The sequence below is a fragment of the Triticum dicoccoides genome, chromosome 4A (genome assembly GCF_002162155.2).
Source record: "Triticum dicoccoides isolate Atlit2015 ecotype Zavitan chromosome 4A, WEW_v2.0, whole genome shotgun sequence".
Lineage (NCBI taxonomy): Eukaryota > Viridiplantae > Streptophyta > Magnoliopsida > Poales > Poaceae > Triticum > Triticum dicoccoides.
Window position 1 is genome coordinate 137532821 of NC_041386.1, and position 21380 is coordinate 137554200.

At 47.2% G+C, this 21380-nt stretch overlaps 1 protein-coding gene and 1 pseudogene across 1 annotated transcript; one reads left to right on the top strand and one right to left on the bottom strand.

The window, feature by feature from the left end:
- Positions 1-8078: 8078 nt before the first annotated feature.
- Positions 8079-16651, top strand: LOC119288775 (annotated as a pseudogene).
- A 447-nt stretch (positions 16652-17098) lies between these two features.
- Positions 17099-18496, bottom strand: LOC119288776 (gamma-interferon-responsive lysosomal thiol protein-like). The gene is made up of 5 exons (XM_037568317.1): positions 18141-18496; positions 18000-18065; positions 17721-17861; positions 17531-17623; positions 17099-17419 (listed from the first exon to the last, which is right to left on the bottom strand). The coding sequence occupies exons 1-5, from the start codon at positions 18405-18407 to the stop codon at positions 17306-17308; spliced, it is 681 nt and encodes a 226-aa protein (XP_037424214.1). The 5' UTR covers positions 18408-18496; the 3' UTR covers positions 17099-17305.
- Positions 18497-21380: the final 2884 nt, after the last annotated feature.

Sequence of the window (21380 nt, forward strand, 5' to 3'; positions counted from 1 at the left end):
GACCCCGTCCATGATAGGAAGAGGAAGAGAGGAGGCCTGATGAAGGAGGAGATCAATGTCTTCTGCAGCATGACTGAGGCGGTGAAGGAGGTGGCAACAACCATCAGGGAGTGCAAGCCCCTCGACGTCCACCCTGACCTGTATGGCGTTGTCATGACCCAGGGTGGCTTCAGTGATGAGGCTCTCATGGTAGCTCTCAGCCACCTGCTTGACAACAATGCCCAGGGTGTTGGGTTCGTTGCCATGGCCGACGCTCACAGGGTGCTGTGGCTCAGGAGCTGGCTGGGCAAGCACTACTACTAGAGTGGTGCTGCCTGTGAGTGTGCATGATCCCTGACGGAGATGGCGGTGGCGACGACAACGACGATGACGACGTACATTTTGTGTAGCTAGGGCTCAAAAACTATTTCATGGTCTGTATATTTTGGTGAGGTGGTATATACTAACCCCTCACACTGATGGTGAACTTGCGATGGTAGGACGACACCCTCTTTTGGATGTGGTGGTAGGTTAACACCAAGGTAGTGCTAGGAAGAACTTGCTATGCCGTATGATCATGCATGCTTTACTTCTCTTCTGCTCCATTGTTGTTTGTGTGCTACTTTACTTTCTACTTGTGTGCTCCATTGATTTGCTGCTTCAACTCTTGCTCTTGTGCATTGCTAGAGCAAGTGGTATGCCGTGTTTGTCGGTAAGGTCCCAGGGGTTTATAGTTCATGGGAAGAGGTCAGTGCACAAGTGGCATCTTATAGCAACAGCACCCATAGAGGGTTCAAGACTAGGCAGGCAGAACAAGCTTACTCCGACTGGGTGCGAATGCACGGTAGCAGTGTTGACAGTCGCAAGGTTGGAGGTGTCAAGGTGGATCGTCATTTTGGGCTGAAGCTGAAGAACTTCATCATCTTCGCCCAGTTCATCGCCGTTGTTGTGCTATGGCGTTGGTGTGCTAGGTGTGGGTAAGCTCACCGACTAGGGTACAAGGTAAGCACAACATGTATGTCATATGCAACCAAACCCCGTATTCATCTGCCGCTCGGGTCAATGCAGGCAACCAAACAAAGTGCACTTGGGTATTACCTAATGCAGGTACACTAGATGCAGGCGACCAAACAACTGGCAGATGGCGTATTAGGGCCTGTTTTTGCTCAACCAGGCTGGTTTGGGAAGTGTATGCGATGCAGGCCCTGTAGCGAACGACAACCAAACAAGCCCGTAGTGTTACAATGCTTATACTCAATTTTGATGGTGGCATTGATGGAATCCATGAATATCTTATTGGTTTCCGTTGTATTTTATTTGTAAGCTAGCCTTGAGCTATGGATGCATGTATTATATTAAAGTCTGGATCTACAATATAATACTTATGGCATGCGGTTTATTCTTAGTATTTCATCTTATACTATGTGTGCTGGCAAATGACCTAGGGACTAGCACGGTAAACACAAAGACTCAAATCCTACCAGGTTTGGTCACTACATATGCTCTGATATCATTTGCAGTGATCCGACGGGCAAGGATCCGAATCTTCGTGCTTTTTATACTAGTCCCTAAATCAATTGCTAGCACATAAAGTACATGATGTAATACAAAAAAACACATGTAATAAGTATTACATCGCAGATCCAAACTTCACTATATTAGATACCTACATAGGTCAATACTATCTTACAATAAGATACATCGAAAAACAATAAAGAATCTTCGTGGAGTCCAACGCCACAGGCAAAAGTTGAGTATAGATATCGTACCCCTACTCTGCATCACTTTTTCATCATGTGCAAAGCCTGCAACATAATAGGTTGTAGCAAGGCAGCGAGGCGCGGGGATGTTGGTGAAGCCCTGGGTGAGAGAGACGCGGAGTCGGCGATGACACGACAATGATGTCCTAGCTGGAGGGAATTTTAAGGGCTGATGGTTCGGGTGCAAGGAGGGGGTGGGGTGTGGGGCTGCACCCGAGAGGAAGGAGAAAGGCGATTAGAGGTTGAAGGTGACTACCAACCGTCCGAACTCAATCGTGTGGTCCAAAAAATCGTCTGACGGTTAAATTGTTTCAGGCACCCGATGGATAGGTGGTCCCTTTGTTGTAATTTATTTCTTCTTAATTCTTTGTACACCCGGCCACTGCGTTGATGGTGTTCTCTTTGTCAATTTATGGCTCTCGAATTGATGTAGTAGTGGTACATCTTTTGTTTTAGTGGTCTACTGCCTGTTATGCTGTTGCTACGTGTACTTTATCATCTTTGTCTTTAGGTTTGAAAATTCGCAAGGGGGCGTAAGTGCGGGGACACTCACCTGTCAAGCTCTGCCGCCCGCCCGATTTACTTCGCGGTCCATGAAGTAGTTGAATCCCACATGAGGACACAATAAAAAAAGGAAATTCCTCAAAAAGCTTTAAGGTTCAATGAATAAACTTACTGTTTTTGCATCTAAAAATGCAAAGTTTCAACAAGTTTTAGAGAAAAAATTTAAGCAACTTTTTATGTTTCTTGTAGACACAAAATAATTGATTTTTGTTGATCGCTCGTACTAAGTTTCTTCATTCGGAACTTAACTTTTTTTAATAGTCCTCAAAATATATTCAAAATAGAACTTATTTTGAAGCGTTGGTCACGAGAAACATGAATATGAAAATATAACTTAATTTGAATTTTTCGTTTAAAAGAAATATAACTTTAAAAATCAGAAGTCAAAATAAAAAGCGGACACCAGAGACCTGAGGGCCCCCGCACTTGCGTGTTGCAAATCCCCGTCCTCTTAAGGTTGCCACTTTGTGAAAGGAAAACTAAAAACCTCGTGGAAGATGTACATAATAACAAAAATAAAGCAATTCATGCCCTAAGAAACTGAGAAGACTTGTCAAGGTCACCAATGCAGAACGAGGATCTGAAGGAAGCATTTTGGAGATACACGAGGGGTGAAGTTTGAAGTAAATTTCCAGAACTTTTGTTTATTCGTTTAAGCTAACTTTTAATATTTCTAGATTTCACTGTATTGATGAATCTTATCTCCTTTTTGTTTGTAAGACAATAAATTTTGGGAACCAGCACAACCCTCTAGGGGTGGCTTATATCATTATATATAATGGTTCTGTTACAATACGTACATAGGTACATAAGCTATACATAGTCTAACACCCTCCCTCAATCTTAGCCACTTTCTAAAGAACTGAGAAGGGTAAGATTGCGCCTACCAGCCTCAAACTGTGGCAGTGGTAAAGGCTTAGTGAAGATGTCTGCAAGTTGATCCTTAGATGAGATAAACTTGATTTGGAGTTGCTTCTGTGATACACGTTCCCGTACAAAGTGATAGTCAACTTCAATGTGTTTCGTTCGGGCATGAAATACTGGATTTGCAGAAAGATATGTAGCACCGATGTTATCACACCAAAGAATAGGAGGCTGTGGTTGAGACAAACCCAACTCCTGAAGCAAAGACTGCACCCAAATAATCTCTGCAGTAGCATTAGCCGCAGCCTTGTACTCAGCTTCAGTACTGCTACGTGACACAGTAGCCTATTTCCGAGCACTCCAGGCGATCAAATTAGGGCCAAAGAATACTGCATAACCCCCCGTGGATCGCCTGTCATCTGGGCTACCAGCCCAATCTGCATCAGAGAAGGCCGAAAGGACCCGAGAGGAAGTCGGCCGAATATGCATACCAAATGTCAGGGTGAACTGAACATAACGAAGAATGCGTTTAACAGCAGCCCAATGAGTATCTCTGGGAGCCTGAAGATACTGACAAACCCTGTTAACAGCATAAGAGATATCTGGTCTCGTGATCGTCAAGTACTGAAGTCCACCAACAATGCTCCTGTACTCTGTGGCATCCGCAGGAGACAAAAGCTCACCATCAACAGCTGTTATCTTGTCAGTAGACGACATGGGTGTGGTGGTCGGTTTGCACTTCAGCATGCCCACTCTTTGTAACAACTCCAAGGAGTACTTCTTCTGCGTAAGGACAAGACCAGTAGCACGAGAAGTGACCTCAACTCCAAGAAAGTAGTGAAGCTTCCCAAGATCTTTGACCGCAAAATCAGCACCAAGAGAGCAGACAAGAGCATCAGCAACATACTGAGAAGAGCTGACAAGGATAATATCATCGACATATACCAAAAGATACATAGTGACTTCTGGCTTCTGTAGAAGAAATAATGAAGTGTCAGCAGTGGACGGCACAAACCCATGAGCACGAAGGGCAGAGGCAAGGCGGGCATGCCAGGCACGAGGAGCTTGCTTCAAACCATATAGTGCTTTGGAGAGACGACAGATATAGTCAGGACGATCAGGATCAGAGAAACCAGGCGGCTATTTCATATAAACCTCTTCCTCCAAAAAACCATGTAGAAAAGCATTCTGCACATCAAGTTGACGAAGTGACCAACCACGAGAAACAGCAATGGAGAGAAGAAGCCGAATAGTGGTAGGCTTGACGACAGGACTGAAGGTGTCCTCATAGTCAAGACCATGGCGCTGCCGAAAACCGCGAGCAACAAGTCGCACTTTGTAACGCTCAATAGATCCATCCGAATGCTTCTTCACTTTGAATACCCATTTTGAGTCAATAATATTTACCCGTGGTGGTGGAGGAACGAGAGTCCATGTCTTGTTACGAAGGAGAGCATGAAACTCCTGCTCCATAGCCTCTCGCCAATGTGGAATGCGCAGGGCAGCTTGATATGAGCGAGGCTCAGAAGATGGATCCGCAACAGCAGCAGCCAAACAAGCAGCCAACCAAGCAACCATACCATCCTTACGTTCCTTAGGTTTGAAAATGCCACTGCGACTGCGTGTATGTGGTCGGGACACAGGAACCACCGAGGTCGATGGAGCAGCCTGCAACGGGCTGGAGGACGGCGAAGTTGACGAGTCAGCCGGTGACGAGGAGCCAGACACAGTAGCCTCCGGCTCGGTCGGCGAAGAAGGTCGGCCCACCGGCGAAACCGGCAGAGCGGACGAAGCAGCTGGCGACGCCGGCGTCACAGACCGGGCCGATGGCGAGCCCGGCATAGTGGGCCGTGGCGCGGCCGATGTCGCGGGCCGATCCGCGGATGAAGGCGACGTGAGGACAGCGTCGCGGACCCGAGCTGCAGGCGAAGACGGCGTGACGGGCCGAGCCGCGGGCGAAGACGGCGTGACAGGCCGAGCCGCTGAAGACTCGGCGGCCGCTGGCGAAGAGGGCCGAGCCGCTGGAGACTCGGCGGTCGCTGGCGTAACGGACCGAGCAGTGGAGATGCTCGGCGCGACGGGCTCTTCGGGTGACCATGCATGGGCACGCAAATCGATGCCATGCAACATAGGGCGATCAACGTGCCCATCAGAAGGCGGTGATGATGATGGTGAATCCTCCAAAAGCTCCAAACGAGCCCCACGTCCGGTTCCTGCACCATGGTTAGGTAACAGCAAAGGAGAGTATGCAACATCATCAAATTGGTCAGAAGCAACAGAGGATGAATGCAGAGATGGTGGTTCGACAGTGGACACAGGAAGTTTGGCAAAGGGAAAAACATGCTCATCAAACACGACGTCCCGAGATATATAGACACGATTAGTGGGAACATGAAGACATTTGTAACCTTTATGAAGAGAGCTATAGCCAAGAAAAACACACTTCTTAGAACGAAACTCAAGCTTGCGCTTATTATATGGACGAAGATGCGGCCAACAAGCACACCCAAATACCTTGAAAAAGGTATAATCAGGTTGTTCATTAAGGAGAACCTCAATGGGAGTCTTCATGTTTAAAACACGAGTGGGAGTACGGTTGATGAGAAAGCATGCAGTGGTGAAAGCATCACTCCAAAACCGAAACGGAACAGATGCATGGGCCAAAAGAGTAAGACCAGCTTCAACAATATGACGATGCTTACATTCGACTGAACCATTCTGCTGATGTGTATGTGGACATGCTAAACGATGAGCTATCCCAAGCGACTGAAAGAAGGAGTTGAGGTTGCGATACTCGCCCCCCCAGTCCGACTGGACATGAACAATTTTGTGCTTGAGAAGACGTTCAACATGTTTTTGAAACTGAACAAAAATATCAAACACATCAGATTTGCGTTTAATAAGGTAAAGCCAGGTAAAGCGACTATAAGCATCAACGAAACTGATATAGTAATTATGACCACTGACAGAAGTCTGAGCAGGACCCCATACATCTGAAAACACAAGTTCTAAAGGATGTTTCACCTCACGACTGGACTCCGAAAAAGGAAGTTGATGACTCTTCCCCTGCTGACAAGCATCACACACTGCTACATCTTTATTACTAGACAAACTAGGAAGCTCATGACGACGCAAAATATGACGGACAATAGGTGTGGCCGGGTGACCAAGACGAGCATGCCACTGTGACGGAGAGACCCGAACTCCACTGAAAACACGGGCGGCGCCAGGATGCTCCAGACGGTAGAGGCCCTGGCACAACCGCCCACTAAGAAGAAAGTCCCTCGTGCCCCGATCCTTAATAAAAAGATCAAAAGGGTGAAATTCACAAAGCACATTATTATCACGTGTGAGTTTAGGAACTGAAAGAAGATTACGGGTCACAGATGGAACTCGAAGAACATTGCGAAGCTGAAGACTCCTATTGGCATGTCTAGTGAGAAGAGATGCTTGACCAATATGAGAGATGTGCATACCTGCTCCATTGGCGGTGTGGATCTTGTCGGAGCCATGATAGGGTTCACGAGTGTGAAGCTTCCCCATCTCGCTGGTCAGATGCTCTGTCGCCCCAGAGTCCATGTACCAGTGTGGATCGATGGAGTAGGACTGAGTGTGTCCCTGTTGCTTCTGCGGCGCGGGACGATCAGCCATGGCGACCTGACGGGCATTGTTGCGTGTATCTTTGCCGTCATTGCCAAGACCAAGGAAGTTTCGCTGGAAGCGCTTATGACACTTGGAGGCCCAGTGCCCATCGCGGCCACAAAGTTGGCATACACGTGGACCACCAGCCCCCGGTAAGGTCGCAGTAGGTGGGGGGGCCGAGGCGGGCGACGGTGGCAGCCCCAAGGGAGACCGGGGTGATGAAGAAGAGCGGCCACCCTTGGTGGCGGCGTTGGCCGAGAGGGAGCCAGTGCCCCTGGTGCGGCGAGTCTCGACCCGTTGCTCAGTGAGAAGGAGCCGAGAGAAAACCTCGTGTGCCAGCATGGGTGTCGAGTTGCCCCGCTCGTTGATGATCTCGACTAAGGCATCATACTCCTCATCAAGATCATTGACAATAAACGAGTTGAACTCGGAGTCGGTTAGGGGCTGTCCAATGGAGGCCAATGTGTCGGTGAGGCCCTTGACCTTGTTGTAGAACTCAGTGGCAGTGGAGTCAAGCTTCTGACACTCTCCAAGCTGACGACGGAGTGCAGAGACACGAGCCTGGGACTGCGCTGCAAAGGTGCGCTCAAGGATGGTTCAGGCCCCATGAGACGTCTTCGCGAAGACAACAAGGCCGGCATACATAGTCTAACATTGTTTGTCAACGATCTTGTCTTTTTATGCTATTCCCTCCGTCCGAAAATACTTGTCATTAAAATGAATAAAAGAAGATGTATCTAGATGTGTTTTAGTTCTAGATACATCATTTTTTGTTCATTTTGATGACAAATATTTTTGGAAGGAGGGAGTACCAAGTAAGCAAAATTACTGAACTCTTATGCTAGGGACAGTAGGCCGTCAGCCAACCGTTACTAACATGTTAAGAGGCGCGCCATTGGCATGCCCCGGGCATCTTGTTGTCTTGTTTATTACGGATGGATGTTCCACAAGGTAATTAAGCTCCAGCACTGAGCGGCGACTACCAACGAAATTACATTGGTGAATCCACGTGGTGCTAGCTTTGAGTGTACCGGCAGGGCGATATATCGCTCGGTCACCTGTGGCTGGCCCTCTCCCTTGTTCGCACGCTCGAAAGCGATACTTAAATTGCTCACCGATCACCCTATATGGACAATGGATATTGCACTACTTATCCCTGGCTTGCAACTACAAGACACACACAGTCGTTATACATATATATAGCACACCTCTACCTACTTATCTACTTGGCTAGCTAGAGTGTACACCTCGTAGATCAAAGGGATCGACATGGGGGTGTTCAGGTTCTCGGACGAGGCTGTGGCCGCCGTCGTGCCCATCCTGGTGTACTGGGCCTACTCCGGCGTGCACACGGCGCTTGGCCATGGACGCGTCATGGCCAAGTACAGGCTCAACACCAAGGCTGAGGAGGACAGCAAGAACACGGTGTCCAAGCGTGCCGTGCTTGGGAACGTCCTCATGCAGCACCTCATGCAGCTCGTCGCCGTCACCGTGCTCACCCCGGTAACATTCATGCACACATGCATGCACGTACCCGTACGTCCTAGTACTTTGTACACAGCCTCTGATCAACGGACAAGTTTGTCCCGTAGAGGGGCAGGGGGAGCGACCACGGGCGACTCGCCGGCGACCGCGTCGTCGTCGTACCTGACAGCGGCGCATCAGATTGCGGTGACCGTGGTGCTGTACGACGCGTACGGCTACGCGTGGCACCGCCTGGCGCACCGCAGCTCAGGGGCGGAGCCAGAATTTGGACATAGGGGGGCCAAGCAAAGTTGAAAAAAAATACCGCTTCATTGCTATAGAGTATAGACATGTGGTAGTTACATTTAAATTAGTTGTATAATCTCAACGATTTTCAATAACACAAAGTATATTAACAATTTCATTAAAAGAGAATTCAGTTGTAGATTCCTTTGAAGCAAGTTTTCATGCAATGCTCAAGCAAATCGTCTCTCATTTTACTTTGAAAACATGCCCTCTGACAAATAAGCTGAAATAATATTTCTGGTGTTTCTCGACCCTTTTCTCTTGATAAATGTAAATCATAAAAATGACATCACAAGTCACATAATTAAAAAAATTGAAATTTGATGTACAAATTTGATAGGTATAAGATGGGAACTGATCGAGATGAGCAAGCAGTTGTTAGTTGTGCTAACCTTGGCTAGTTGGCCGAAGAATTAACGAGCTCACGATGGCGCCGACGTCGCCTCTGATCTAATCCGGAATTGATTGCCAAAATTTGCAGGAAGAACGTGAAGTAGCAAGGATGTACGGCAGAGCCAATTTCCTTGATCGTTTGTTCAGTTGCTAAATTGTGCAGATCCAATATCCTAATGCAATCACTGTGATTAATAGAGTAATACACTATTTTACAGACAACACTAACGCACCATACTAGGATAGTACTCCCTCCGTTCTTAAATATTTGTCTCTAGACATTTCAAATGACTACTACATACGGATGTATGTAGACATATTTTAAAGTGTAGATTCATTCATTTTGCTCCGTATGTAGTCACTTGTTGAAATGCCTAGAAAGACAAGTATTTAGGAACGGAGGGAGTAGGATTTTAATTCATAGTAACTGATAGCTACAAGTACGTAATACTAGTACCTTCCTCTATCCGATCTTCGACTCCCAGTAAAACTCTGATCTAATGAAGCCGCCTTCTCCTGCCTTAGTCCTCAGACACTGGACAAACAACGAACAAAGACGACATATCAACACAGCCGATAGGGTAGGGGCGGTGGCGTGGTAAGCGCCTTACCTGAGCGGGAGCGGCAGCGGCAGCCGGGCAGCCGACAGCTGGGCGGCGGCTGCAAACAACGCCCTAGACCCTAGTGCGAGGACACGATCAAAGAATCGATCGCATGGGGCAATCAACAAAAGGCCACAACCACATGACAATGACATGGGCTATTGGGCTTCGGTCTAGGATAGTTATTATATTATTAGTACTTATACGGGCTAATTTCCCTAGAAAAATCTTATATGGGCTAATGATGTGATTATCTCCGACCAATTAGCACATCTACAGTATATATACTACCTACACTACTACTTGCTAGAGATCGTTGGGGGGGGGGCGATCTAGCCCCTACTCGCCCCCTGTCTCCGCCCCTGCCGTAGCCGGTTCTTGTACCGGCACCTCCACTCGTGGCACCACCGCCTGGTGGTGCCCTACGCGTTCGGCGTCAAGTACGGGCACCCAGTGGAGGCCCTCATCACTGACAAGGCCGGCGCGTCGCTCGCCATCCTGGCCTCCGGCATGTCGTCGTCGCCGCGCGCCACGGTCATCTTCCTCTCGCTGTGCAACATCAAGGGCATCGACAACCACTGCGGGCTGTGCCTCCTGCCGCGCCGCCTGCAGTCGCTCTGGAACAGCGCCGCGTACCATGGCGTGCACCACCTGCCGCGCACCTGCCGCACGGCGTCAGGTACAACTTCTCTGACCTCTTCTTCGTCACGTGGGACAAGGCGTTCGGGACGTACCTGCACTACACCATGCTGAAATTTTGTCTATTTTGGGCCTAACTCAATAACAGTTTCAGAAATTCTTAATAAATCCTAGAGGCCCACGCAGCCCATTCGTGCAAGGCAAGAGATGGAACTAATGTTTAGTCCCACATTGCTAGTTTAGAGGGAGTTGGACCTCTTTATAAGGGAGGTTCTTTCCCCACTTGTATGAGCATGAGAACAAGAGGGACATCCACGCGCGCTCCTCCTCCGTCGCCTGCCTCGACGCGCCGCGGCACGGCGTGGGTTGCGGGAATGAGCCGAGCCGATGTCTAAATTTTTGCAAAAGTGGAGTTCGAATGCGAACGGTGCAACCCTCTCGCATCCTCCTCTTGCGCCTATAAAAGGGATGTCACTCCTCCCAGAGAGACGCAACAGAACGACTCCTTCCCTCGCCACCGGTTCCATCTTTGAGCTGCTGCTGTCTTCCTCATCCCGGCTTGCGGCGTGATATACTTTCTGCTCTAGATATGTTTAGTTACAGTTCATATATGAAGATGATGTTTACCTTCTCTTTGTCAAATCGCATGACTTGTTTTATCACCACTATACTGGTCATGCTTTATCTAGTATTTATGTTAATAAAATCATTCGATAAATTGCTCATATTTCCAACAATCCAAAAACCTTATTATAGGCAATTTACCCCGAGTGATTTTGCTGCTTCCATGAGACCTCCTATGTTTGAGGGTATCCACTATAAGAGGTGGCGCGTGAGAGCAGTCTTATGATTTCAAACCATGAGTTGCTATGACGCCACTCTTGGCAAACCTGAAGGAGAGCTTGATGCTCAACAGACACAAGCCTTTCAAAAAATGGATACTCTGTTTAAGGCTGCTCTCTTGAGTGTTCTTGGTGAGAACATAGTTGATGCTTATGCGTCAATTGATAATGGAAAAGATATGTGGGATGCACTCGAGGCCAAGTTTGGGGTCTCGGATGCTGGCACTGAGCTGTACATCATGGAGCAATTCTATGATTACAGGATGACTGAAGAGCGCTCCGTGGTTGAGCAAGCTCATGAGATACAGTCATTTGCTAGAGAACTTGAGCACTTCGGTTGTATGCTACCGAACAAGTTTGTTGCCGGAGGTATCATCAGTAAGCTTCCTCCTTCATGGAGGAACTTTGCTACCTTGCTGAAGCATAAGAGGCAGGAGTTTTCCGTCCCGGATCTCATTGGCACTCTTGATGTGGAAGAAAAGGCGAGAGCAAAGGACACACGTGCTCGAGGTATTGAGGGAGGATCTAGTGCCAATGTGGTACAGAAGCAGAACTTCCAGCCCCATAAGTTCAAGAGCAAGGGCAAGTTTGATGGTAAAGCAAAGTTTGATGGAAAAAAAAAGGTTGTCCAGCACAAGAACTTCAAGAAGAAGAATGACAAGAAGAAAGGTGTCTGTCATGTGTGTGGGGATCCTGATCATTGGGCTCCTAGTTGCCCTAATCGCTATGACAAGCGTTATCCTGGGAAAGGCGGCAAGACCGCTAATGTTGTCATTGGAGACATTGATATGAAGGATGCTGGATATGGTATATTTCCCACTATTCTTTCAGTATGTCATTCTCCTGATTGGTTGATTGACACGGGTGCTAATGTGCATGTATGCGGTGATATTTCTATGTTTTTGTCTTATCAGACCGCAGGGACTTCAACCGTGCTGATGGGCAACGGTTCAAATGCTTCTGTTCGTGGTGTTGGCACGGTCGATCTGAAGTTTACTTCGGGGAAGATCGTGCGGCTGAAGAACGTGCATTATGTCCCCTCGGTCAATAAAAATCTTGTCAACGGATCTCTTCTGTGTAGAGGTGGCTACAAGCATGTCTTTGAGTCGAATAAATTTGTAATATCCAAGTATGGAATCTTTGTTGGTAAAGGCTATGAGTCAGGAGGCTTGTTTCATTTATCCTTATCAGACGTTTGCAATAAAGTTGTTAATCATATTTGCAACAATAGTGAATTAAATGTGTGGCATTCATGTCTTTGTCATGTTAACTTTGGTTGCATGTCGTGACTAGCAAAGTTGAACTTAATCCCTAGTTTCACCACTGTCAAGGGATCTAAGTGTCAAGTGTGTGTGCAAGCTAAGCAACCTCGTAAGTCTCACATGACTGCGGAAACGAGAAATCTTGCACCACTAGAGCTCATACATTCAGATCTTTGTAAAATGAATGGCATTTTGACAAAAGGTGGAAAGAAATATTTCATGACGTTAATTGACGACTCCACTAGATACTGTCGTGTGTATCTTCTGAAATCTAAGGATGAGGCTTTGAACTTTTTCAAGATCTATAAAGCTGAAGTGGAAAACCAACTTGATCGAAAAATCAAGAGGCTTAGGTCCGACCATGGTGGAGAGTATTTTTTCAATGAATTTGATGCTTTTTGTGCGGAACATGGTATAATCCATGAGAGGACGCCTTCCTATTTATCTCAGTCAAATGGGGTGGCCGAAAGAAAGAACCATACTCTAACTGATTTGGTTAATGCCATGTTAGACACATCGGGTCTCTCCAAGGCATGGTGGGGGGAGGCGATATTGACGACATGTCATGTCCTAAACCGAGTTCCCACAAAGAACAAAGAAATAACTCCATTCAAGGAATGGGAGAAGAAAAGGTTAAAACTCTCTTATCTACGAACATGGGGTTGTTTGGTGAAAGTCAATGTTCCAATTCCAAAGAAGCGGAAGCTTGGACCAAAGACTGTGGATTGTGTTTTCCTGGGATATGCTTTTCATAGCATTGCCTATAGATTCTTGGTTGTAAAATCTGAGGTACCTGACATGCATGTCGGTACGATCATGGAGTCAAATGATGCGACTTTCTCTGAAGATATCTTTCCCATGAAGGATATGGCTACCTCATCTAATCAGGAAATGCCTAGTTCATCGAATCAGGAACCAGTTACAATTACCGAACCAGCCATTTCGATGGAACACTTTGAAAGTCCTGTGAAGGAGAACAATGAAGTTCCTACTAGGAGCAAGAGACAGAGGACCGCAAAGTCCTTTGGTGATGATTTTCTTGTGTATCTCATAGATGACACTCCTAGTTCTATTTCAGAGGCCTATGCATCTGAAGATGCTGACTACTGGAAGGAAGCGGTTCATAGCGCGATGGATTCCATCTTGGCGAATGAAACTTGGGAGATAACTGATCGTCCTTATGGGTGCAAACCTATAGGATGCAAATGGGTATTCAAGAAGAAGTTTGGGCCTGATGGTACTATTGAAAAGTATAAGGCTCGGCTCGTGGCTAAGGGTTATACCTAAAAGGAAGGTGAAGACTTCTTTGATACTTACTCACTTGTGGCTCGACTGACCACTATTCAAGTTCTACTTTCACTAGCTGCCTCACATGGTCTTCTCGTTCATCAAATGGATGTTAAGACTGCTTTCCTAAATGGAGAGTTGGACGAGAAAATTTATATGGAACAACCAGATGGATTTGTACTAGATGGTCAGAAAGGAAAAGTGTGCAAGTTGCTGAAGTCTTTGTATGGACTCAAGCAAGCACCCAAACAGTGGCATGAGAAGTTTGAAAGAATTTTAATAGCTGCAGGCCTTGTTGTGAACGAAGCTGACAAATGTGTGTACTATCGCCATGGTGGGGCGAGGGAGTTATCCTTTGCTTGTATGTTGATGACATACTAATTTTTGGAACAAATCTGAATGTTATTAAGGAGGTCAAGAATTTCCTATCTCGCTGTTTTGAGATGAAGGATTTAGGAGTGGCTGATGTCATTCTAAACATTAAGTTGTTGAGAGACGATGATGGTGGGATTACATTGCTTCAATCTCACTATGTGGAAAAGATCTTGAGTCGCTTTGGCTACAGTGACTGCAAGCCCTCTCCAACACCATATGATGCTAGTGTGTTGCTTCGAAAGAATCAAAGAATTGCTAGAGACCAATTGAAGTATTCTCAGATTATTGGCTCGCTTATGTACTTAGCCAGTGCTACAAGACCTGGCATCTCTTTTGCTGTTAGCAAACTGAGTCAGTTTGTTTCAAAACCAGGAGATGTGCATTGGAAAGCTCTAGAGAGAGTTTTGCGTTATTTGAAAGGCACTGCAAATTATGGAATTCACTACACCGGGCACCCAAAGGTGCTTGAAGGGTATAGTGACTCAAACTGGATCTCAGATGCTGATGAGATAAAGGCCACGAGCGGATATGTATTCACTCATGGAGGTGGCGTTGTTTCTTGAAAGTCTTGCAAGCAGACCATCTTAACGAGGTCAATAATGGAAGGAGAACTCACAGCGCTAGATACAGCTACGGTCGAAGCAGATTGGCTTCATTGGCTCTCGAATGACTTGCCGGTTGTTGAGAATCTGTACCGGGTATCCTTATGAATTGCGACAATCAAACTGTGATCATGAAAGTGAGCACCTCAAAGGATAACATGAAGCCATCAAGACACGTTCAGAGAAGGTTAAAGTCTGTCAGGAAAATGAAAAACTCTGGAGTTATTGCATTGGATTATATCCAAACATCTAAAATTTTGGCAGATCCTTTTACTAAGGGTCTATCACGTAATGTGATAGATAATGCATCGATGGAGATGTGTATGAGACCCACAATATGAGTTGTTCACAGTGGTAACCTACTCTTTGTGATCGGAGATCCCGTGAATTAGATATGGAAGACAATCTGTTGGTCAACCGAGAGGAGAGTATCCTTACTATTCACAATACCACTCCATGAAGATGCAATACTCTCCTAATCTGCATGGCTGGTTGATGTATATCTTAATGTGTTCTAAGTGGCTCATTTAAGCAGAGATGTTATCCTGCAGAACATCTTTTGAAGAACACACCTATATGAGTCTGATTGTCAAACATCGCAATCTATGAGAGTAGGGTTCTCTCTAGTAAACTCATGAAAGGTCACGGAGTATGACGCATAAACTCCACCCGCGGGGAAGACCCATGGTAGCCACGTATCGGTGAAGGCTTTATGTGAAGCTAGATTCGCAGAAAACTTGCAGTTCAAGGCCCAGTCCATTGTTCAAGTTGCTTACTAGTGTAGCATAGAGTTCTGGGTGGAAGTTCAACTTAACAGTCTCCACTGCAGTACCGGTATATAAAACAGTGTTTTGCAACCAAAGACAATTTTTGTGTGCCTCTGGGATCTGATGGGGGATTGCTGGAATTTTGTCTATTTGGGGCCTAGCCCAATAGAGCAGTTTCAGAAATTCTTAATAAATTCTAGAGGCCCACGCAGCCCATTCGTGCAAGGCAAGAGGTGGAACTAATGTTTAGTCCCACATTGCTAGTTTAGAGGGAGTTGGACCTCTTTATAAAAGAGGTTCTTTTCCCACTTGTATGAGCATGAGAACAGAAGGGACATCCACGCGCGCTCCTCCGCCGCCGCCCGCCTCGCCACGCCGCGTCGCGCCGCGCCGCGGGAATGAGCCGAGCCGATGTCTAAATTTTTGCCACGCACTACGGGTATACGAAAGGTCACACGGAAGCTGAAAAGATTTTTGCGAAAGCGGAGTTCGAATGCGAACGGTGCAGCCCTTCGGCTGGTGGTTGTTCGCTTCATCTCCGTCTCTTCGTTTCACCTCCCGTCGCTGCCCTCTCGTCTCCTTCTCTTGCGCCTATAAAAGGGAGATCGCTCCTCCCAGAGAGATGCACCAGAACGACTCCTTCCCTCGCCACTGGTTCCATCTCTGAGCTGCTGCTGTCTTCCTCATCCTGGCTTGCGGCGTGCACCGCACGTCGGGACAGTACGCCTCTGAAATCGCACCTTTTGAGTCCTGTACGGGAGAAGGGTGATAAGGTTTTTGGGGAGCGCTCAGCGCGACTACTGGCTGCTTCATCACGGACGATCCGGTCGCCGACAACTACTTCCCCGACGACGACTTCTTCCCCGACGTCCACGACCTCCTCGATGACATGGCAGGCGAGGACACCGACCCCAAGTCCAGCGCTTCTGCTGCTGCTGTCCCGTACGTGTTCTTCTCCTTTCTATTAGAGGTCCTGCTATAGTTTCTTGTTTTAATATTTGCCCTATATATGTTAGACTCTATTTCATATATGCAACTTACTATACTGTCTGCTCTAGATATGTTTAGTTACAGTTCATATATGAAGATGATGTTTACCTTCTCTTTGTCAAATCGCATGGCTTGTTTTATCACCACTATACTGGTCATGCTTTATCTAGTATTTCTGTTAATAAAATCATTCGATAAATTGCTCGTATTTCAACATACCGTTCAGGAGAGGCCCGGCGGCGGGGGGCTGGTGATCCAGCCGGTGCGCCCCAAGGCGTCCAAGGCCACCGCCGTTGTCACGCCAGTTGACTGACTCCGGCCGGGCATGCTCATGCACGCGCCCGGCGTACTACGTACTGTTGCATTATAATTTCATCAAAATGTATGTGAGTTGTGTTGATCTTGTTTGCACCGCTTGTTTCGTTTAGTTCTCCTAATAAATCTGGAACGTGATATAATTGGTTGTGTAGGGGGGTGCAGTCATGTTGTACACTCTGTAGATCGAGTCCAGTCGTTTGCGTGTTTCAAACAAGGCCTGATGCTTTCCTTAAAAATAAGGCCTGATGCTTGCAAATGAGTCCAGTCGTTTTTTCTGTTTTGTTCGTTGTCAGTACGGCACCAATAAATGATAAACCTACAAAAAATCTACAAACGTTTGCTTAAATTTCCAAACTATAAATTTGGCATTCAACATAGTCTAGAGGACCGAAACTTTTCATGCTGCCTGTTTGTTTTCAACAGAGCATGTACTCCAGGTCCAGGATCTGGCTATTGATTCCATATGTCAACCGAACAAACCAGATCAATCTAAGAGCACAACCACTCGATTTATTAACCTTGACAGAGAGATTGAACCGCCCTATGTTCAGATGTATGATCCCCAAAAGGAAACATAATTTATCAGTTATTATTATCACCATCCGGCAGGACCATCCTAATCTCGTCGATGGCATCACCATCGGCACGATCAAAGTCGGCCGTACACATCGTTCTCTGCCTCCATGCCCGGGCTTCGACACGCCTCCAGGAGGGGATAGCCCTTGTACGCCTTGCAGATGTAAGCTTCGAATTTCCCGTAATCCTGATACCAAGACATGATTGATTGTTTCAAGGACTAGCTTATGCATATATAGATGGTGAAATTCAGACATGAAACTGTCCCATGGCAAAAACGAAGAAAACGGCCCCTTACGTTGTAGAGCGGCTTGCCGTCGACCACAACCCATGGAACGAACTGATGAGGAGGCACGAGCTCAGCTGTCTGTCTCCCGTACTCGAGCGAAAGCTGGATGGAACATGCGAAATGCCAACACTGGTTTAGCAATTTTGCATATAAATTTCATGTGAATGATGCAACAAAAGCAGATGCAAAGGGGACGGACATTGTGGCCACGCTCGCCCTTGTAGCACTCCGTGACTGGCTTGGGGTCAAGCCCCTGTTTCTGGAAGCACGACTCCCACTCCCGGTGCCTGTTCTTCATCACCAGGTCCGACACGCAGTAAATGAAGCCGAGATGCACTTTCTGCATCAAAACAAAACAACAGCTATCAGTTTCAAGAAAAGTTCTCGTTGTCGTTGTTGTGTCGTGCAGTCGCAATAATACGTTGGGTGGTGAAGCAGCGAGCAGAGATTAAGATGAGGTGTGAATAAACTGAATTACCACGTCCGGCCAGGCGTCGATGGCGCAAGCCTGAACGGTGTTGAGAAGGCATTCATCGGGGCCATGCTGCATGCAACAAGCCAGTATCCCAACGTCAGTATGAGCATCTCTATAGCCGAAGGGAGAAGGAGAGGAACCCACCTGACATGTGATGGCGCCGTGCGCGTCGACCTTGGCGTTGCCATAGGGGACGAGGGTGAGGTCGGCGGCGTCGAGTAGGCCGTCCCTGTAGGCCTTCAAGAGGTGGTTCGTCACGAAGCGGGCCGAGTAGGGGCACAGCGACTCGTAGTAGATCGCCACGTGCACCTTCTCGCCGCCGCTGCCAGTCGCGACGTCGCCGGCGGAGGTGGCGGAAAGCTGCTGGAGGAGCGCTGCGAGGAGCAGGAGATGGTGGAGGCCGCGAGCCATGGTGTTCGCTCAACCGATCGAGCAATGCGGCAGAGGTGATCGCAAAGTGTTATAGAAGGTGATTAGCGCCAACCGGGCGGCCGCGTGTGCAGCCGGGTGCTGGAAAGAGGTGAACGAGTTCGCTGCAGTGTCACGATGGACTTACTCTCTAACTGAAAGCGCATAGCTCCATCTAGAAAATAGTTTTGGATTGACAAGCTGACGTATTTCCCAGGATATGTACATAAGCAATCCAAGATAAGGTGAGCGTGATTTTGCCGTTCTATAAGAGTGCGAGACAGCAGCACAACTGCGTCCTCTGACATTCGGTACGTTTGGTGTATACGTAACCATGCAATTATGTTGGCTACTGTTCGAGCGGTTGGCTATTTCAAAAACAATCAACAACTATGCTGGCTTTTTTCCTACGCGCAAAAGAAAAATGGAAACAAAAAGTGCGAGACGACCCCATGTGTGTCGTCACATTTTCCCTGCTACAAATCTGAGCATTGGGAACGATGCTCGATGTCAGTTTTAAGCCACGGAAATTTCACTCTACTCTAATTGTTGAATATGTGAGGTGGATTGCAAACTGAGTGTAGCTTAGATGATTAGATTTCTTGTGGTGGAACCAGCCCACCCGAGAAGTTCTAGGCGTGACAATCGGGCTCGTATTTTTCTGAATTTATTGCAGACTTTTCAGCAATGTTCGTTTAATGGGAGGAGTTGTTTCCATACGAATACACAAGATCTATCTAGGAGATGCATATCAACGAGAGGGGGAGAGTGTGTCCACATACCCCCGTAGGCCAAAAGCGGAAGCATTAGCTTGACACGGTTGATGTAGTCGAACGTCTTCGCGATCCAACCGATCAAGCACCGAACGTACGACACCTCCAAGTTCTGCACACGTTCAGCTCGATGTTGTCCCTCGAACTCTTGATTCAGCAAAGTGTCGAGGGAGAGTTTTGTCAGCACGACGGCGTGGTGACGGTGATGGTGATGTGATCTGCGCAGGGCTTCGCCTAAGCACTACGACAATATGATCTGAGGAGTAAACTGTGGAGGGGGGCACCTCACACGGCTAAAAGAACAATTGATGTGCTTTGGGGTGCCCCTTGCCCCCGTATATAAAGGAGGGGAGGAGGCTGGTCTAAGGGGGGGTGCCATGGGGGGAAACCGACTAGGACTCCTAGTCCAAGTTGGCCACCCCTTCCTTCTTTCGGAGGGGGAAAGGGGAAAGGAGAGGGAGAGGGGGAAGGAAAGGGGGGCTGCGCCCCCTCCCCTTGTCCAATTCGGACCGCCCATGGGGGGCGGGTGCGCCACCCCTTGAGGGCTTCCCTCTTTCTCCCCTATGGCCCATGTTGGCCCATTACTTCCCTGGGGGGTTCTGGTAACCTCCCGGTACTCCGAAAAAACCCAAAACACTCCAAAACAATTCCGGTGTCTGAATACTATCGTCCAATATATCAATCTTTACATCTCGGCCATTTCGAGACCCCGATCTCATTCGGGACTCCGAACAATCTTCGGTCACCAAAACACATAACTCATGATACAAATCGTCATCGAACGTTAAGTGTGGGGACCCTACGGGTTCGAGAACTATGTAGACATGACCGAGACACATCTCCGGTCAATAACCAACAGCGAAACCTGGATGCTCATATTGGTTCCTACATGTTCTCCGAAGATCTTTATTGGTCAAACCGCAATGACAACATACGTCATTCCTTTTGTCATCGGTATGTTACTTGCCCGAGATTCGATCATCGGTATCTTCATACCTAGTTCAATCTCGTTACTGGAAAGTCTCTTTACGCGTTCCGTAATGCATCATCCCGCAACTAACTCACTAGTCACATTGCTTGCAAGGCTTATCGTGATGTGCATTACCGAGAGGGCCCAGAGATACCTCTCCGATACTCGGAGTGACAAGTCCTAAACTCGATGTATGTAAACCCAACAAACACCTTCAGAGACACCTATAGAGCATCTTTATAATCACCCAGTTACGTTGTGACGTTTCATAGCACACAAGGTGTTCCTCCGGTATACGGGAGTTGCATAATCTCATAGTCAAAGGAACATGTATAAGTCATGAAGAAAGCAATAGCAATAAAACTTAACGATCATTATGCTAAGCTAACGGATGGGTCATGTCCATCACATCATTCTTCTAATTATGTGATTTTGTTCATCAAATGACAACACATGTCTATGGTCAGGAAACTTAACCATCTTTGATTAACGAGCTAGTCAAGTAGAGGCATACTAGGGACACTTTGTTTTGTCTATGTATTCACACATGTACCAAGTTTCCGGTTAATACAATTCTAGCATGAATAATAAACATTTATCATGATATAAGGAAATATAAATAACAACTTTATTATTGCCTCTAGGGCATATTTCCTTCAAGAAGGCTAGCAAAACATTAACATCTAGATTGAAAAGGCGCAGGCCTCATATCTGGGAGCCACCTATCTACTCCTGGTCATTGGTTCCACGTAGTAGTAGGCTCCGTCGGGGTAGTAGTAGTCGTCGGCGGGATCATCTGGCTCCTGGGCTTTGTCATCTGATCGCAACAATCGGGTAAAGGGGAAAAAGGGTAGCAAAGCAACCATGAGTACTCGTCCAAAGTACTCGCAAGACTTACATCGGATCTATGATAAATATGCATCGGTGTCAAAGGAATGGGGCTATATATTTGGACTATACTTGGCATTGTATGATTCTTTCGAAAGCTCTCAGACGTCAGGGGTTTAGCGGCGCGCGCCCGGTTGGACGGTAACCACCTGCCCTTGTATAAGGGGGTGGGTCTGCTCTAGGCCGTGTTCACAACATGAAGGATTACAAAGGACCATTGGCCCATGACCCCTTTGCATTTAGGATGTAGACCGGCGTGCTGGCCTCTCTGTTGAGCCTAGGTAGGACTACTATGTGTCGATCAGCCGAGGCCGGGCATGACCCAGAAAAGTGTGTTCGGCCAAA